Below are 15,459 nucleotides of genomic sequence, written 5' to 3' on the forward strand. Positions count from 1 at the left end.
AAGATCTGATGTAATGTTCCACGTCACTTTGACACAGTGCATGTGGACTGTCTGAGTCTAGTGTATATTTTATTCTTATTGTGGTGGTACAGCTTTTACATATACGTTAAAGATAAATCAGCTCGTAGATGAGTCAAGCAAAAATCTTTTTTTATTATTATTGATTTATTTATTTTTTATTGCAAATGGGTTATAGAAGTGAAGCAACCTTCCAGTATTTAATGTTTTCAGGTTTCTATAGAAACTAATATATTAAATTCTACCTTTAAAAGCTCTTATTTGAACCCGCCCTTGGAGTTTTCGGACAATACGTACTATCTGAAAAAATTTTTTCAATTGTTTGGAATTGTAATAAAATAAAAAAAAAAAAAAAAAAAAAAAGATAATTGGGTTATGTATAAAATGATGATACTTTTAGAATCCTAATGCAGAGCAAATAAGCACTTGGGTATCGTGATATTGATATCGTGATATCTGGTGGTCCCTGGTGCAAAAATGTGCAAAATGTGAAAACCATCCTAGCTTTTTTTTTTTTAAATATCACCTTTTGTTAACTCTTAAATAATTAAAAAATTGTTCTGATCCTATATAAATAAATAAATAAATAAATAAATATATATATATAAATTCCAGATTTCCAGATACTTTACAATTCTAAACAACCTCACCACAGGATGCTGTGCTGCATGAATAGTTTAGACTGCACCACCTGCATGAGATTATAAAGAAACAGCCCAGCCCACCACACCCACCCCAATCTTCATAAGATATAATAGTGTATACAGTTTATACATATTTTTAGTTCCAATAGTAACAAGAGCTGTACGGAAAGTAATGCAAAAGTGGACTTAATGTGAACATGTTGGCACATTTTCGCCATCGTTGAACCCAACACTTGAATCCTCTTTGTCACAACTGATGGTCTTCCACTGTATGGTTTGTTTACAGTGCTGGTTTCGCCTTCTTTAAACTGCTTGATCCATCTGTGCACATTGCTCTCGTCAGTGGTGTCATCTCTGTAAACATTCTGTAGCGCAGTGGCCTAGTGTTTATCTCTGTTTTAGCACTATTTTTCCTGCTCAGTGTTTAGTATTAATAATAGTATGCACATGTTGATGTCTCATTGATGCTGCTGCTGTTTTTTTTATTATTGTTTTTTTCTTCCCCCCTTTTACAGAAAGCGAAGCTGGGCATGAAGATTTAACAAGCTGGACATTTTAATTCTAAAACCCAAAATAAAAATCCTTTTCAGATCAGCCTTGAGGTGTAGAGTGCATGGACTGCATTACATTGCCTATCTTCTGTATTAAAAATGCATACCTTTTTATGTGTCACATACAAATACACACAGTTTGTAAGTAATGTAGCAGCCCTCAAAACCTTCATCTGCAAAATTGAATCCAGGAAGTGTGTGTCATGTGACGTCACGCCCTTACCGTCCGTGTGCTCATGGGTGAATTGCTGTGGATGTAAATTGGATGGTACTATGTTAGGAGGAAAAAGAATTACGTGCTACCTGTTATGAAGATATGACGAAGAAAAGAAAGTAGGGAATGTGTGTAGTTTTTTTTTTTTGTTGTTGTTTTTTCTCTCCTCGGCTTGTTTAAACTGCAGTAGTTTCTCTCATCCGGTCCTGCATTGCTGTGGTTCACCAGCGGTATAACAATGCAAAATGTTAAGTTTTTGAATTTAGGCCAGTTTCTCCGACTGCCTTTATTTCTGTCATCGGTGTAATGCTTAAGAAAAAAAAAACTGCTTTACTGTACCGAAGTCGTATTTAACCTTTTTTTTTATGTTTTGGAGTTCTCTCATCATGGAAAGCACAGATATTAACGGTAACGAGGTTACATGTCAGTATAAGTGGTGTCCACAGAGACCCTTTTAAAGGACTGCTCAGGATCCGAGATTATCAGGAAGCAGTAGGACACTTGAGGGACGAGCATCCACGTAAAGGAGCGCGAAGTCAGCCTTAGTGACGATCAGGTACACGCATTGTTCTTCCTTCTTCAGCGAACACGGAGGTATTACTGTACAGTTACTGGAGATGTATTGTGCGTCCTTAACTCTTACAGGATCTTGGCAGAAAAATGTTAAATAAGGGTTATTTTTTAAATGCCAATGTACAAGACTTGCTTAAAATGTATTTAAAAATGCCATTATTTTATCAAATGTAAACTAGTATTAGTGTCTTCATGTAAGATAATTCTTGTGTATATTTTTTTTAATAACTATATATATTTTTTCTGTCTCAGCATGTATGTGTTTAGTGTCAACCACTCTGGTTCACGAGCAAGGAGGGTCTGCCCACGTGCAATAACTGTTTGTATTTTTCTGTGTATAATTATTATTATTATAATTATAATTTTTTGGGGGGGAAATACTTTAATTTATGTAAAATAAAGAGAGAAATAAATTACCGGGTTGGGTTTTTCATTCATTTAAAGACAAACACATTAACATGTCTTCAGGAAGGTGAAGATGGTCTAAAGACACACTGGGAAATGTTTAATAATAATAATAATAATAATAGTAGCATAACATGGAAAAAAAAAAAAACATCCCAAAGTATCCTTGACTAAATATTTACTAGTATCTATTACTGTAATAAATCATATCAAAGTAAATATCTCTTGTATATATTAACACTAACCCTTCAGTCACTGCTTGAAAAGATGAAATCCTATTTTGCTAAACACTGAAAAACAACTGGGAAGTTCAACAACTTTATGAATATGACAAAAATAACCAACTGCAATTTCATATATGAATGAATTTTTATCATTAGGATAAATAATGTCTGGAGGTTTTTTTTGTTTGTTTTTTTTAAGATGAAGCAAAAGCAGGATTCTATTTGAAATAGATTTTAATAGAGTTCATTTCTTTCTCTAGATATATACATTTAGTGTACCATCATTATATATAATCTCTATTATACTCGGTCTAATAATACGTTATATTCATTGAATAAGGCTTAATTTGAAGTCACTGCAAGCAGCATGATTGGCCAATTCAAGTCTCTCCTCCACCTGTCCCATTACTGACAGTTCAGCAGCTACACCACTTCATTTTCTCCAAAACCTTTGGAAAGTCTTCTATTTCTGTATATCGTACATATAGTGTCTGATGCTGTCAAGTAATCACGTCAGCACAAGATCCAAATACAACTCGGACGCCGTGCTTTACTTTTCAGCAGCTTGTTTCAGACGGGTGGCGTTTCTGTCCAAGAATGTGTGGGGCAGGTGGGTATAGGCAGCATTGGAGAACGCAATCGTTCAGTTTTTCTCCTTCAACAAGTTTTTTTTTTTTTTTTCCGTCCTTTCAGGAAGCATCAATCTTGAGATGCAAACTTTATACAAACAAAAAGAAAAAAAAAAATGACGAACTACATCAATAAATCCTGTCTTGTTATATGGACAGCATCAGACATCTCAAGATTAGCAGCTTTTGCCTCTGCCTATATTAAGTACCAAATTCTACAAAAAAAACTGTCAAATATATATTTTATTTATATTTTTCTTCAGTCCAGCATCCTGAGCAGGTTGCCGTAGTTTTTCAGTTTTACTGTTTCCCAGAGTCAGCCACGTTTACAGAAATACACCGGCACTGTTTGACCCGCTGGATCTTTCGGTGCCGGAAGGGTGGCTGCAGCTCAGGGCAGTCCAGCTCCACCGTGAGTGTAGTGAAGCGGTGCGGCCGGCAGAAGGCACACGACTGGAACGATTCCTGCTCCTTCTTCACATGCCGCGGGATATAGAAGGAGTTGCACTGGCCGTAGCAGAAGCGGTTGATTACTGTGCGGCTCAAGCAACCCTCGTGGTTAACCGTCTGCCTCAGAGGCTGCGTCTTGCACCAGTCGCTCTTCAAGTACTTCCTCTCCGTCACCACGAGGGCTTCCTGACTGGAGGCCAGCACTTCCTGTTTTCGGCCACGGCGATCGGATGTGTTCGAGCTGGTTTTGTACGGTGATGGGATTGAGCCCTGCATGCGGTCCTTGCGACTCTCAGACACGGCACACAGCACACCGGCCAGGAGAACCCAAAAGAGCAGCTTACAGCACATCCTGCCAAAAAGATGGGAACACAAACATAAATAAAAACCATGAGCATTACCAAATGCCAATTCAGTCCTTAAGGACTACCAGGTAGTTAAGAGACACAGCAGGGCTGGTAGGAATGTTTGGAGCTTTGGGTTTCTCTATGATGTCGATTTTTATCTTTTATGTGGATAAAAACAATTCCAAGTCCGTGTAGGCCTTACTTAAACTCTGGAACACTGTAGAGCTCCCATTGCACCTCGGGTCTAAATATTCACATCCTTTTCACTGTCCACGATCTTCCAGTTTCAAACAGACAGCACTAATCACACAATCTAGTGTTCTTTAAAAGACATGGATTTGTTAGTTTTATATTCATTCACTAGCGTTATAGTTCCCAGTCTCACTCTTGGGAGGCTGCTGTCAAATTTGTTAAACTCATAAAGTGTTACAAATTGAACGAGCAGGCCAAACACAACATTCCATAAGACAGTTAGGTTTCACTTTGACAACCATGCTCCTAACATGTTTCTGGCAAAAGCACGATATATACTTTTTCTCAGGCCTTGATCTAGTCTCACCAGGATCATTTGGCCCACTGCAGTGTGTTCCTTGAATGATTAGAATAACTCTGGTGTCATTAGAAGATCAGATGTGCAGTAATTACAGTTCTCCATGAACTCATGTGTCTGGGGACCTTCTTCAAAATGCTGCTTTCCCTCAACCTCCTGCACGACTGAACCAATGAAGGCTTTTAGTGATTAACTGATTAGCTGAATCAGGTGTGTCCTACCAGGCGGGCTATTAAACCCCGCAGTCGTCGAGTTCACTGGAATTGGAGTGGGAGTTCAGTGGAGCTCCAGCTGCTGGTGCCAAGAGAAAAACCATCAGCTTTGTTAGAATTGGCGAGCATTACCGACCGCTACACAAACATCTACATCATGTACCTCCGATGCGTCAGGTCCGACTAATGACCGCTTTGCAGACTTTCAACAAGCTTTAATTCCCAACGCACCTGCGCCAAATCGTGAGCTAATTACGCCTTCTATGAGCTGACTCAGATGTTTTGGTAATTAGAAAATCTTTAGGATTTGCAGGATGGATTATTCTTATTTTATTCTTTAAAAACAGCTTTGGAATAGTCGAGGTCTACCGGTGTACTTTAATCGCCCGAGTTTGAACCAAAGCTAATACCAATTTGTAATAGCGGTTACGATTTGGCTAAGGTGTTGGGAATCTGAATATAAACTAAATAGTTGGATTCCAGCAATACAGCTGTAACTACTTATGATGAACAAATGTCTTAATCGTGTGTATTAGCTTGAGATAGGTTGGCACCCCGTCCAGGGTACCCAAAGTCTTAGGGATACACACACACACACACACACACAATCCTTGCTACAAATATTGCGCTAACGTAACATTTTAAAAAATGAAATAAGACCTAAATGGCTAATTGGTTAAAAAGAAAATGTATTAATTTTCTGTTATCTGTAACTTAAAAGTCTAAACCCTCCCATTCTTATCAACTATATAAAACATTACTAATGGATAAACTGTTGCAGGTGTAGCTTTATACTATGTACTCCAAAGATCATGCCTGGTAAATCGGAGTTATTTATTCTAAGGCGTATCGGCTACACTAATGTTCTCGCATGCTTACACGACCTGGAAGTTTGCTCTTCTGGTTAAATTGAACTATTCCTCTGATCAGTCATTTCTGAAGCATTCCTTCAGCAAAATGCTTCGGTTTCATCAAATGCTACGCTGTTTGCTTTCTTAGAACAAAAAAGGAAATGAATGTCATATGAGGACGAAATTAACTTAATTGGGCCATTACCGCGGCCAGCTAATTTGTCAGTTACAAAAAAAAAAAAAAACGTCGTTAAAATAAACATGTTCATTAATCAGCAAGGGAAGCTTAGGCGAGAACAGAGAGCAAATGAAGCTGATTGCAGCGAGCTTGACTCCTCCGGAGAAACAGTTACCCCTTTTGCTTAGGCTGCTGGTGACAAATGCGCTGAATATGTAAACGTTCTCGGAGCGCTATGAGTGGGCACGAACGAGTGCTGAGTTGGCTCATTTATCTCACTCGCACAATAAAGTGTTTGGGCCCCAAATTTCACAAAAGCTATTCTTCTAAAGTGTGACGTTCTCATCCCTCCCCGCTCTTCCATCATGTTTTTCGTGGCTAAGAATGTCTCCAGGGGTCAAGTTAAGCCTCCGTGGGTTTTTTTTTTTTTTTTTTTTTTTCTTCTTCCTCTTATTCCTCTGTGAGTTTCATATTGTTTCCTGAGCGGGCAGGAAGACACAGATTAAGCTTAATTTGTCACTTTGTCCATGTGCTGCAGGACCAAAGAGACGGCGGCCGAGGATGATTACATCCCAGGCACGAGAGAAAGCTATCTGTCAATCACGTGGACATCTTTGCAGCAGATGTGGCAGCTTCATGGCTGACTCAGTCTTGGAAAAGAAACATTTATAAAATGTGTGTTTTCCCTGAGTAAATTAAATGATCATATTCAGTCATTTTTCTCTACCTTATCTCTTAGCATCTGATATCTATTTCACGTCGTGCTGGAGCTTGGATATTGCAGACTGTAAAATGTTCCCGCTTTTTTGAATTTGTTTTCTTGCCCGAAAGGTGTTGTCGGGCAGCCTTACTCGAGCATGACCGTGTTTTTCCTTGTCTGTTCTAGAGGCTGACTCTCGAGTTAACCCCGCATAACTGGAACTCCTCTTCAGACGGCGGTTCGGAGGAGCTCTTAACCGTTGTCAAAATAAGTAGCTGGTTGTGAGTCTGCGGTCTGGCAGGCCGTGGATGTTTGCACAAAAGATGATGAATGCGCCCCTGAGTCACCGCGTCAGCCTGTCTTGGCCCCTCCAAAGTTTTGCCGTGACACCATGGCCTCAGCGGAGGCTCCTCGTATATCTGAACGGGGACAGGCCCCCACTCTGTCTTCCTCTCTTTCACTCCAGTCTCTCATCGCTGCAAGGCTCGGCTGTCTCTATTAAGTGTACTGGACGTATGTGCGGGAGAAGTGTCACTTTAATTTTGCGACCTTTCAGAAAATCCGTTCGGAGTCAGATCTCAGATGGTTTCAACCCAAGTTTAAAAATGGAAAACAGTGACGTGTAACTTGATTCCAGATTAGGTTTGAGGGCTAAAGAGTAACAGCAGGTCAGGTCTAATGAATGCGTAGTAGATTTTATCCCAAACTACCTGACCTGTGCTGTGTGTTTTCCCTGCTTTGTGAAAGCAGCCATGGGGAGGGTTAAAAGAAATGGGAAGCTGCTTGCAGTTCTGCCTCCAGGTTCAGTTTGTCTTCAATTCTTCTTCTTGCTTCATCGGGACACACATCTCATGGTTTCTCAAGAAAGAAGAGGAAAACTGTCTGAACTCCTCATTAACGTCTCAAGTGGTTCGGGGATAATCTGGGGAGTCCTGGCGTTGTGTAAGAAATGTTTAAAAGTAACAATAAGAGACTAATGAAGTTTTTTAGCAGTAGTATTGAGACGCCAACATGGTTCCTCTGTTGCGTGTTCTTTTACGGGTCAGTTATACAATCTGGTTTCTACATAAACTAAGTGGAGATGATGATCTTGTACTCAACTGTATATGAAATGTATGTTGTGTTACTCTAAAAGCCTTCGTTGGCTATCTTCTCCATGCCTACCAAAGGTCATACTTTCACCCTGAAATGGCTGACGCTGCCAGTTCCTGACCCCGGCCACGGTTTGCACGAGGATTACCTCCGTCCTTCTCGTGCCTGAAAGACATCACTTATCTTTATTCCGAGGTTTTACTCCGTTTGATCCACGCTTAGGCGGATACTAGCACTTTATGTAGGGCTATTTAACCTCGTAATACGCTGCTGATAAGCCGCGGTTCAGTAAGTCAGCCCGAAGTAATATGGCAGCTCTGATATATTTCTTGTCGAGCCAATAATGACCCTACGCATGAAAGTTCAGAAGCATTTAAGAATTCCTTACTGACTCCATTCCTAAAAGAATGAGCCTGTGTTTGGGAGGGGGGGGGGGTGTTTGGGGGGGGGGAGGAAGGCAGATTGAAATATTTCCCCGTTGTTCATTTGAGATAATAACGTGGTTTTAAAAGCCAACATGTCTTTCTTTCGCGTGTTCGAGAGACTGTAACAAAACTCCCAGAGTTATTTCCGTAAATAATACGCCGGCACAGACAGGTCTCAGATTAATAGTATATTATCAAACGCTCAATCATAGTTTGGGCATTTCTTTAAACCAGCGCGGATTCCAGCCCATTTGCTATGAAAACAAGCGCTAGGTGTGTTAATGTTCCACAGTAGATGGGGCTGCGCTCAGGATGCCTCAGGCTGTTGGGGCATTGGCATGCAACCACAACACACCCCTGTCACCCCAAAACAACTCCCATAACCCCCTACATGCACGCACACACAGACTACTTTCCATAATTGCCACCAGCTGAGTGTGCTGTTTCTACAAAGGCTGAGAAACACACATCAACCAACCTCCTCCTCCTCCTCCTCCTGCTCACACACATGCAAAGCAGTAATCTCTACTCTGACTTATGTACTTAGTGTAGCAGAAAGCATCTATAAGAGTGTGTTAGTGTGCTGAACATGTGTGCTGCATATTGAAGAATGTGTGTGTTTGGGATCTGTGCTCCTGAAGGTGACCTGTGCTTTATCAGGCTGAGTAAACCACCAACGTGGAAAGTTAAATACACAATAACGAGAACTCGGTCGAGAACTGAAGGTCGCTGACAGGAACATCGTCAAGCTTAATACTTACAGTAAGCTCGAGCTTGAATAAATAAAATTTTCAAAAATCTATTTTAAAAAAATGACGTGCGACAAAACTATGTACTCATCCGTTTCCAGACTATTCCTCTGAAGATTGATGAGGTGCTTTCGACGTTATAAAACGCGTCCGATCGGCTTAATTTACTATGCTGACGCATTCCAAACAACTTGGACGAACGGAAACCGTTTATACTGTAGTGATTCACTAGAATTCCCCTGTTAAAAAATACAGAGTCAATGAGTAATCCAGGGAAAAATATCCTAAACGACTGGTCATCTCGAATAAAAAAAAAAACTCTTGCCAAAATAGTTTTGGTGTGTTTGACTGTATAGAACGCTGTGTATGTATTCAAACTTCAAAAAGCTTGCAGTCCAATGTTGTCATTACACCAAAATGAAACCGGCAATTAATAAAACTAATTTAATTTACAGATCAGAATTGGTCTTTTTTTTTTCAGTCTGGTTGTCTAGCATTTTGGCTAATGTGTGTGCTCTAGTAACACTTGACAACCATTCAGCTCAATTGAACGTATGTTCCATCTTTTCCATTTCAAACTGTAAAATGTTCCCTATGAAAACTATTTGCTGTATCATCCCCCAATCAGTGTGTTAACCGCTATTAGCATTTAGGCATTTAGGATGGTTTTAATATCACCTACATAGAATAAAATCACTCACTATTTCATTATATTGGACATCAATACCAGTCAAAGGTTTGGACACGTCTTCTAATTCAATGATCTTTCCTGATTATAATTTCTCGCCCTGTAAACAGTTGATATTGAGTGTATCTGCTACTAATAATCTATAAATCCTTCATAACGGCTCTAATCGGAGGTGCTGTTTGTTATTTGGTGATTTCTGAGGCTGGTGACTCTAAATAAACTTCTCTGCAGCAGAAGGTAAGTTTTGTTCTTGGGAAGGTCTTCATGAGAGCCAGTTTCATCATGGGTTTTACAAATGCACCTGACAATACTGTTCTTGTAAGAACTGTGACAGAACATTTGACATCCGTTTCTTATAATGACACGGTTACTGTTGTTGTTGTACCCTTATCCAATGAGACTTACATTTTTATTTATTTATTTATTTATTTTTTTACATCTGAGCATTTAAGGGTTGAGGGCCTTGCTCAAGGGTCCAACAGGGGTTACATACATTAATGGTGGTGTGGTTTGAACCTGGGACTTTCTGGACCGTAGTCCAATGCCATATGGTAAATCTTCCATATTGTCCTAGAATGTAGAAAATAAATCACTGAACAAAAAAAAAAACATGGGATTAGAAGGTGTTTCCAAACTTTTGACCAGAACTGTAAATCTAGACCTCATACATTTGGGTCAGTTGTTTTGTTTTGGTTTTTGGTGGAAATGTTCATTGTGTGTGTTATTCTTATGATACACCAAACACAAAAATCTATGAAATCTAATTAAGATTGAGAGATGGTGTGTGTTGGGTTTGGATTTGGTGACATCAATAGCCAAGTTATTAAGCCACACTTACTTTAGAATCATTTACTGAACAAGTTGTCTGATTTTGATATCTAAAAGCATGTCTCCCAGAAAATACTTCAAACTTTGCGTTGAGGTTGATGGTGTTGGTTCGAGTCTGATTTGTGCTGGGTCTTGGGGTGGCGGACCTGGGACCCCAGAGCAGGAAGTACTGTAGGGGGTGGAGCAGGGAGACATACTGTATTGGTGGAAAAAGGGGTGGAGTTTAATAGAACTGTCCTATTTATTCAGCCTTTTTTTTTTTTTTTTACAGCTTATTAAAACTTCATTCTCCAAAACCAGAAAATTATTCTCTGCCCCTTTTTTTTCGGGTCCACCCTCGACACACAGCATCTCCAGACATTTTGATTTCAAAGTCCTTCGCAGGATTAAACCCAGAACACTGCCACCACCTCCTGTCTCACTTATACCACACAATCTTACACTAGAGGTACTTTTATGGTATATTTGTCTTTTATTTTTGCCGGCCCTCTGCAATTTTATCAAAAGGCTGAATGACTTTCAGCACCATCACCCAAGGTGCTAACCACTTCACCAGACAAGGACAAGGCTTAAATGGGTTTCAATGAGGCTTTGCGGTTTAAAACTAAGCCATGTGTTACCAAGAACCAGCAACTAGGGGACACTAGGAGGTACTGTAGTGTCCTATTTAGAAGACTCAAGAGCAAAAGTGCTAGGATTTAGTGTTCTACGGTATCTTGGAACAGCTCTTGATGTACCTTTCTTTCCCAAATCGGTTTAAATGGTTGTGGGCAGAGCATTTTCTTTTATTTCTTGGAAACACCCCTGTTCTCCTGATCGTGATGCCGATGGTATAATGCTTTTAGTGGAGAGGACACTCCACAATCCCTTGGCTAACCATGGGGATTGAGGGTGAGACAGAAAGTAAGTTAACGATATGTTTTTGCTCAAGTGTTAAGTTTTATGCAAGTACAAAACGGGGAGACGACAGACAGACAACACCTGTTGCACTTTGGAAAGTTTGTGCTCAACTGAAAATAATACTTCCGGTCAAACCCTTACTAGAGATAATGACAGCATTAATGACGTCATCATAACACTAAATAGTCATCATGACATTATGTGTATTGGATACAACTAGTGTCCTTTAATCCCAGTTTTTTACCTGATGCCAGCAAGAAGCCATGCCCAAGGATAGAACACACACACACACACACACACATAGACTGGGTTATATTTTCAACCTGGGACGCCTCGCTATAAAACTCATCATTAACTACAGCTGAGCACCTCCGATAGAGATTTAATCACAGCAGTAAAGGAGCTTTATTAACCAAACACACTCGCTTTCTTTAAACAAAAACGCCGCGCCAGGGTTAAAGAGCCGGCCTTCTTTCCTGCTCCGTCCCCGATGTTGACTTGCTACTAGAAGAGCGGAGTGTGAGGCTGTAATCTAATTGAGATTTAATCTACATCTGTGAACACACTGCTCTGTGATAAGCCCAGAGTTATGCTCCAGCTGCATTCGCAACTCTGCAAGCATGATTTTAATTATTGTTCCAGCATTACAGACCGTTCATTAATAAAAAAAAAACAAAATACCCATTTTTTGTACTGATGTAATAGTGAGAGAAATCAATCAAAATCTCTTATTAACTCTGATGGAGCAGCCTAGTGTTTCTACATGTTAAGCTTTGCATTTCTGCAAACTTGTATTTAAATGTGTAAAGGATTCTCTAAACAATTTTCAAAATGTAACAGAAAAAGATTGTGTTTTTAGACTACTTGTGTATCTACATCCTCGCTTGCTCTATTATCAGAGCGATCAGAATTTTTATCAGAATTGCACAGGAACATGAAATATAAACGTATTTATTGTATTTCCTGCTACATAAACCTGAAAACTGAAGACTAGCTGGACAATTTCCGTGCATCATGGTTAATGTTTCAAGAAGCAGATCATTTTGTAGAGCTTTTTTTGTAGAGTTCGATCATTACTTTAAACAAAAAAGACTGCTTTTTTTAACGAATATTGCAGAAATGTTATTTTTACTTTCTAAAATATCAAATATTTGTAAAAAAAAAAAAAAAAAAAGTTAGTTTTAAATGAGTCAAAAAGTCCTACAGTAATCACACTAATAACATTGCCTATTAGCTTTGGAACCAAATTACAAAATTCTTTCCATCATAAATAAATCAGTGTCAAAATTAATTCATCATTGCTGTTAAACTCCAAACTTGTACAAAATCTATTGTACAAAATATTTTTTACATGACAAAATAAAAAATGGGGCATGACATATCATATTTTCAAATTTATGCAGCTGCTTGTTTCCAAAATATCAATAACAAGTACCTTATAATAATGTCATAATAAGTAATGTACTGTTTCACTAATATCCTATTAATATTAATATTTCCAGGATTCCCTGCTTCATTACATGTAACAGATTTACAGTATAGCCTCTCCTCCAATCAGATAACTCGGTCTGAAATAACAGTTGCGTTTTAATCCGATTCCCCCTTAAATACATATTTAATAATCATCTTTGGGATGCAGCACTAGAGCAGAGAAACTCACTATTTCAAAACTTCACAAGACACACACACACACACACACACAGGACATGCAGTCGTTCTCTGTACAGTCTACTTTAACTCTTTAATCTCAGGCTTGTGATGGAAACCAAACTGAAAACACAGATTACTGACCAAATCCGCTTTGCCCAACAGTGCAAGGTGGAGCAGTCACGGACCCCGGCAAACACGGACCATTAATCGGATCATTAACCGTTCTAACGCTCGTCCCACCAGAACACACACACACACACACACATTAAAAAAAAAAAAAAAACAATAAGTAAATACTTGTAATGGATACTTTGGTTGATCACAAACTAAAAGTCATGACTGACGAAAATTCCCTCCTGTTCTACTTAATCCTGAATGCATCTTCACGCATCCAGGCTCTTACTCTGACATATCTGTGTGTGATGTTTTTTGTAAATGCAATTAAACAAAAATGACAAAAACATATTTTGTAATATCATATAATAAAAAAGATCACTTACCTCTCGTTTTCAGTGGTCCAGTTCTCAGTGTGTGTGAGTGTAAGTGTGTGTGTTTGTGTGTGTGTGTGTGTGTATTCCGGCAGTGGTTAGGGTGCTGTGTGTGTGGGTCGTGGACTGAAAGCCGCTCTGATGCCCATGGAAGAAGGAGGATTAGTCAGGACCAAGATGCGTCTGTGTCTCCAGAAGTTGGAGGAGAACTTCACAAGTGTTTCTCTGCACGCGTTCTGTCCTGCTCAGTGGGATGCAGCTTCTCTATCTGTCTCTCTGAGTCACTCTTCTCATCTCTCTCTCTTTCTCTCTCTGTGTGTTTGAACTCTTGTTCTGGCTCTTCTCCGTCACCCGCATGTGGATCTTATCAAACCGCAAGATTTCTATTGGCTCTGATCAGCAAACAAATCAGACCTCTCTCTCTCTCTCTCTCTCTCTTTTTATTCCCCCCTCTCTTCCTCTCTACTTCTGACACGCCCACTTCAAGCTCCTTCATTTTTTAAAACATTCTCTTACACACACACACACACACTCAGCCGCTCATCAATGTGTCACCCCGAGTGGGAGGAGGATCAAAGTTGCATTTCGTCTCCAAAGCCGTGAGCTTTATCACTTACAGAAAGCTCTTTAAACTCCAACGCACTTCCAGTCTTCACTTTCATTAGATATAAAAACTATAATAGCAGATTTAGGACGTTGCAGCGCTTTTCCATCCAGTTACTGGAGTGGAAATTTGAAAGACCCTGAGAGGAGACATAGTTTAGATTTTTCTCACCTTTGCACAAGGACTTTGGAGAATAAAACACTAAAGTTAATAATATTTAACTACATCAAGTTAATGTAATAAAGGTGTTTTAGGAATTATTTAAGGAAAGTGTTTTTTTTTTAATTAATTTATTATTATTCAATTAACAAAAACCTTTACTTTTGTAATACTTTTGTACAAGTTAAATATAAGAATCAAGAAAGTCCACTGAAACATCTAAAGGACAATCAGTCAAACCATACGAAGCTAAATATGTACACATTATTAATAGTAATATTACAGTTAATGTTTTTTTTTTTTTCTCCAAAATGTTTTTTTAAATTTTTATTAGACTTTTTATATTTTTATTTTTATTCTTTAATAAAATCCTTTGAACAGAATGCACTTGCTCCTTTAGCTGCAGTAAATGCTTTGCTCAAAACATCAAACGTGAAAGTTTAAAGATTTTAAAATAGAGCTGAAGTAGGAAGTGTAAATACACTCTCAATGTCATGTTAACAAAGCAGTTATATCAAGTCGCTTAAGACGTCGACTTTACTGTAAGTGTAACACAAGTATTTCTCACAAAAATAGTTTGCACATAAATGATTTTGCTTACTGTAAAATTAACTACTTCACAAATCCATTGGCTCAGAAGTTTACATATGCTGAGTTGCCTGTGCCTTTAACAGCATGGAAAATTCCAGAAAATATCATCATGGCTTTAGAGGCTTAAAACCCATGTGGCAACATCGCGTAGGTCAATGACAATTAAAAAATATGTGCTTATATGGAAGTCTTGCCGGTGTGTGTTAATGATGAGGCTTCAGGCTTCAAATTGTGCATTTGGGTTTTCAGATATGTCAGGTAGAACAAAAGTTTTATACTTTGTACTTTTATAACATGTTAATTTTGCCACTCTCGTAATGAACATAGTATAATTATTATTTTTTTTAGAAAACAAAAAACAACCAAAAACAACCAGAAAAACACATGATCATGTGTATCTGTGCTATTTCTTTGTCTACAGTATGTAACCCTTTATTTTTTTTTTGCTCAGTCAGGTTTGTATAGCAAATAAATACAAAATAATATAAAACTGAACACGAATATGGCCATGTAGTTGGTTAAAATGAATAAAATTCAGTTCATCAAATTTCCCATTTTGTGCTGAAAAAAAAAGTCACTCTACTGTATACTGCACAATCCTGAGCCCAATATATGTTTATTAAAAAACAAAACAATAGCAAAATAAATAATGTATAAATTGCTTCAAGGGCTTGTTAAGAGCTACGTCAATTTCAGGTGTCCATGTGACTGTATTTTAAGGCCTACCTGCAAAGGCTTA

The 15,459-nt window shown here is 38.6% G+C and overlaps 2 protein-coding genes across 2 annotated transcripts in view; one reads left to right on the top strand and one right to left on the bottom strand.

The window, feature by feature from the left end:
* The window catches only part of fmn2b (formin 2b), an 84,049-nt gene extending 81,632 nt beyond the window's left edge, over nucleotides 1-2,417 (top strand). Inside the window, exon 18 of the mRNA XM_053510838.1 lies at nucleotides 1,178-2,417. Within this exon, the coding sequence (XP_053366813.1) occupies nucleotides 1,178-1,204 (27 nt within the window). The 3' untranslated portion in view covers nucleotides 1,205-2,417. The remainder of the gene's footprint in view (nucleotides 1-1,177) is intronic.
* Nucleotides 2,418-2,566: 149 nt separating this feature from the next.
* On the bottom strand, nucleotides 2,567-13,769 carry grem2b (gremlin 2, DAN family BMP antagonist b). The gene is made up of 2 exons (XM_053510824.1): nucleotides 13,379-13,769; nucleotides 2,567-4,060 (listed from the first exon to the last, which is right to left on the bottom strand). Exon 2 carries the CDS (start codon nucleotides 4,057-4,059, stop codon nucleotides 3,559-3,561), a length of 501 nt encoding a protein of 166 aa, XP_053366799.1. The 5' UTR covers nucleotide 4,060; nucleotides 13,379-13,769; the 3' UTR covers nucleotides 2,567-3,558.
* Nucleotides 13,770-15,459: the final 1,690 nt, after the last annotated feature.

Source organism: Clarias gariepinus, chromosome 14 (assembly GCF_024256425.1).
Source record: "Clarias gariepinus isolate MV-2021 ecotype Netherlands chromosome 14, CGAR_prim_01v2, whole genome shotgun sequence".
In the NCBI taxonomy this organism is placed as follows: Eukaryota; Metazoa; Chordata; class Actinopteri; order Siluriformes; family Clariidae; genus Clarias; species Clarias gariepinus.

Coding starts and splice junctions, on each gene's coding strand:
- grem2b (XM_053510824.1), bottom strand. CDS start 4,059: ATGTGCTGTAAGCTGCTCTTTTGGGTTCTCCTGGCCGGTGTGCTGTGT.